The following is a 1,434-nucleotide window of genomic DNA, read 5'->3' as shown; positions in this document are numbered from 1 at the left end:
TATTGACTTTATCTATGCCTGGAGACTCCTATAATCAGATTATAGATACCTTTGCCCTTGTTAAATGCCCTTCTTAACATCTTCGGGATGAGTGTTTGACTTCAGCACTATATGGCAGACATGAACTTACTAATCAACAATGATTAATGAATGGCAGATGATATGTGAAATATAAGAGGGCACTGCAGAACAATGAAAAAGAAATTAGTAAAAATTTCATATGAAACGTATGAAAATATTAGTTATAGTTTTGCATAGGTGTTATACTATACGACACTCCTGAATTTCCAACAGTATAAAATATTTATCTAACAAGGTCACTTTGTGACATATCATACTATTATTCTGGCTACTAATAAATAAGAACTGGTTTTAGCAAAGAAACTATCAGATTATATATTATAAAATTTTACTATTTTCCATGATACGACTTTATAAAATAATGATACAATGATTATAAAAATATGAGATGCAATGACACAAGAGTGAATATTTACCTAAAATAACCTCTTAATATTTCTTAAAATATTAAAACTTTATCAGAATTTTTAACTTTCATTTACTAGCATAAATATTTCATAAATAAAGAATAAATGGCTACAGTAAAAAAAATATTATAATTACAATGTGTAAAAAGACTCCCAAGTCTACAAACATGGCTAGCTCAAGAGTGCATTGGCTGTTTTTAATTTTTCCTCAGCTGATAAATCTATGCCTAAGTGTGCAACATTGCTTAAAAATCTCCTTCCTCTTCTGTTTTTACTTATTGCAGCACTAAGCTCATCATATCTAATGAGGCTTCGTATACAGGGTAAGTGATCCGTGGATGTGTTTTTGTTAAGATAGTTAATGGCTGGCAGACATGAAGTTATGGATGCCGCTATACGTCGATGTTCTTGCCTGAGGCTGAAATGAAAAAAAGAAAATGTATTACTAAAATGCATTCAAACTACAATTTTACCAGTTTAAACACTAAACTGTATAACTAGACAGTCATTATACATCAAAGATTCAAGTAAGTGCTACAGATATATACCTGTTAGCTTTGGACACGTGTGGTATCAGGCTTGGTACCCTCATATCATTATGTATCTTGAGACACAACTGAGGCCACTCTGTTACAGAATCCTTGGGTAGTGCAGCTGATACTTCTTCATGACAATATTTCACAGCTCTCTGGCCTATGAATTGGATGAGATCATTGGTCAAGTTACGAGGTGCCCAAGGAAGATCACAGTTATCTTGTTCGTCGCTAAGTCCTGCTGTGGGCTGCCTTGTCCACCATCCGCGTTCCTCTATCCTCTTTCCAGGATAACTTTCTAGCTGAGACGAGTCAAGGACATCCAGCTGGGCAATTGTGTCATAAAGATGGGCCATGGACTCTAAACATTGTCTGGATGATTTCTGTATATTGGGAGGAATTTTTGGGGTATT

The 1,434-nt window shown here is 34.4% G+C and overlaps 1 protein-coding gene across 1 annotated transcript in view; it reads right to left on the bottom strand.

Moving 5' to 3' along the window:
* The window catches only part of LOC119589538 (ATPase family AAA domain-containing protein 5-like), a gene marked incomplete in the record, with an annotated part of 13,963 nt that continues 12,529 nt past the window's right edge, over window positions 1-1,434 (bottom strand). Inside the window, 2 exon segments of the mRNA XM_037938139.1 lie at window positions 1-906; window positions 1,037-1,434. Coding sequence (XP_037794067.1) covers window positions 660-906; window positions 1,037-1,434 — 645 coding nt within the window.

This window comes from Penaeus monodon, chromosome 25 (assembly GCF_015228065.2).
Source record: "Penaeus monodon isolate SGIC_2016 chromosome 25, NSTDA_Pmon_1, whole genome shotgun sequence".
NCBI lineage: Eukaryota > Metazoa > Arthropoda > Malacostraca > Decapoda > Penaeidae > Penaeus > Penaeus monodon.
This window is presented reverse-complemented; position numbering and strand designations above follow the sequence as displayed.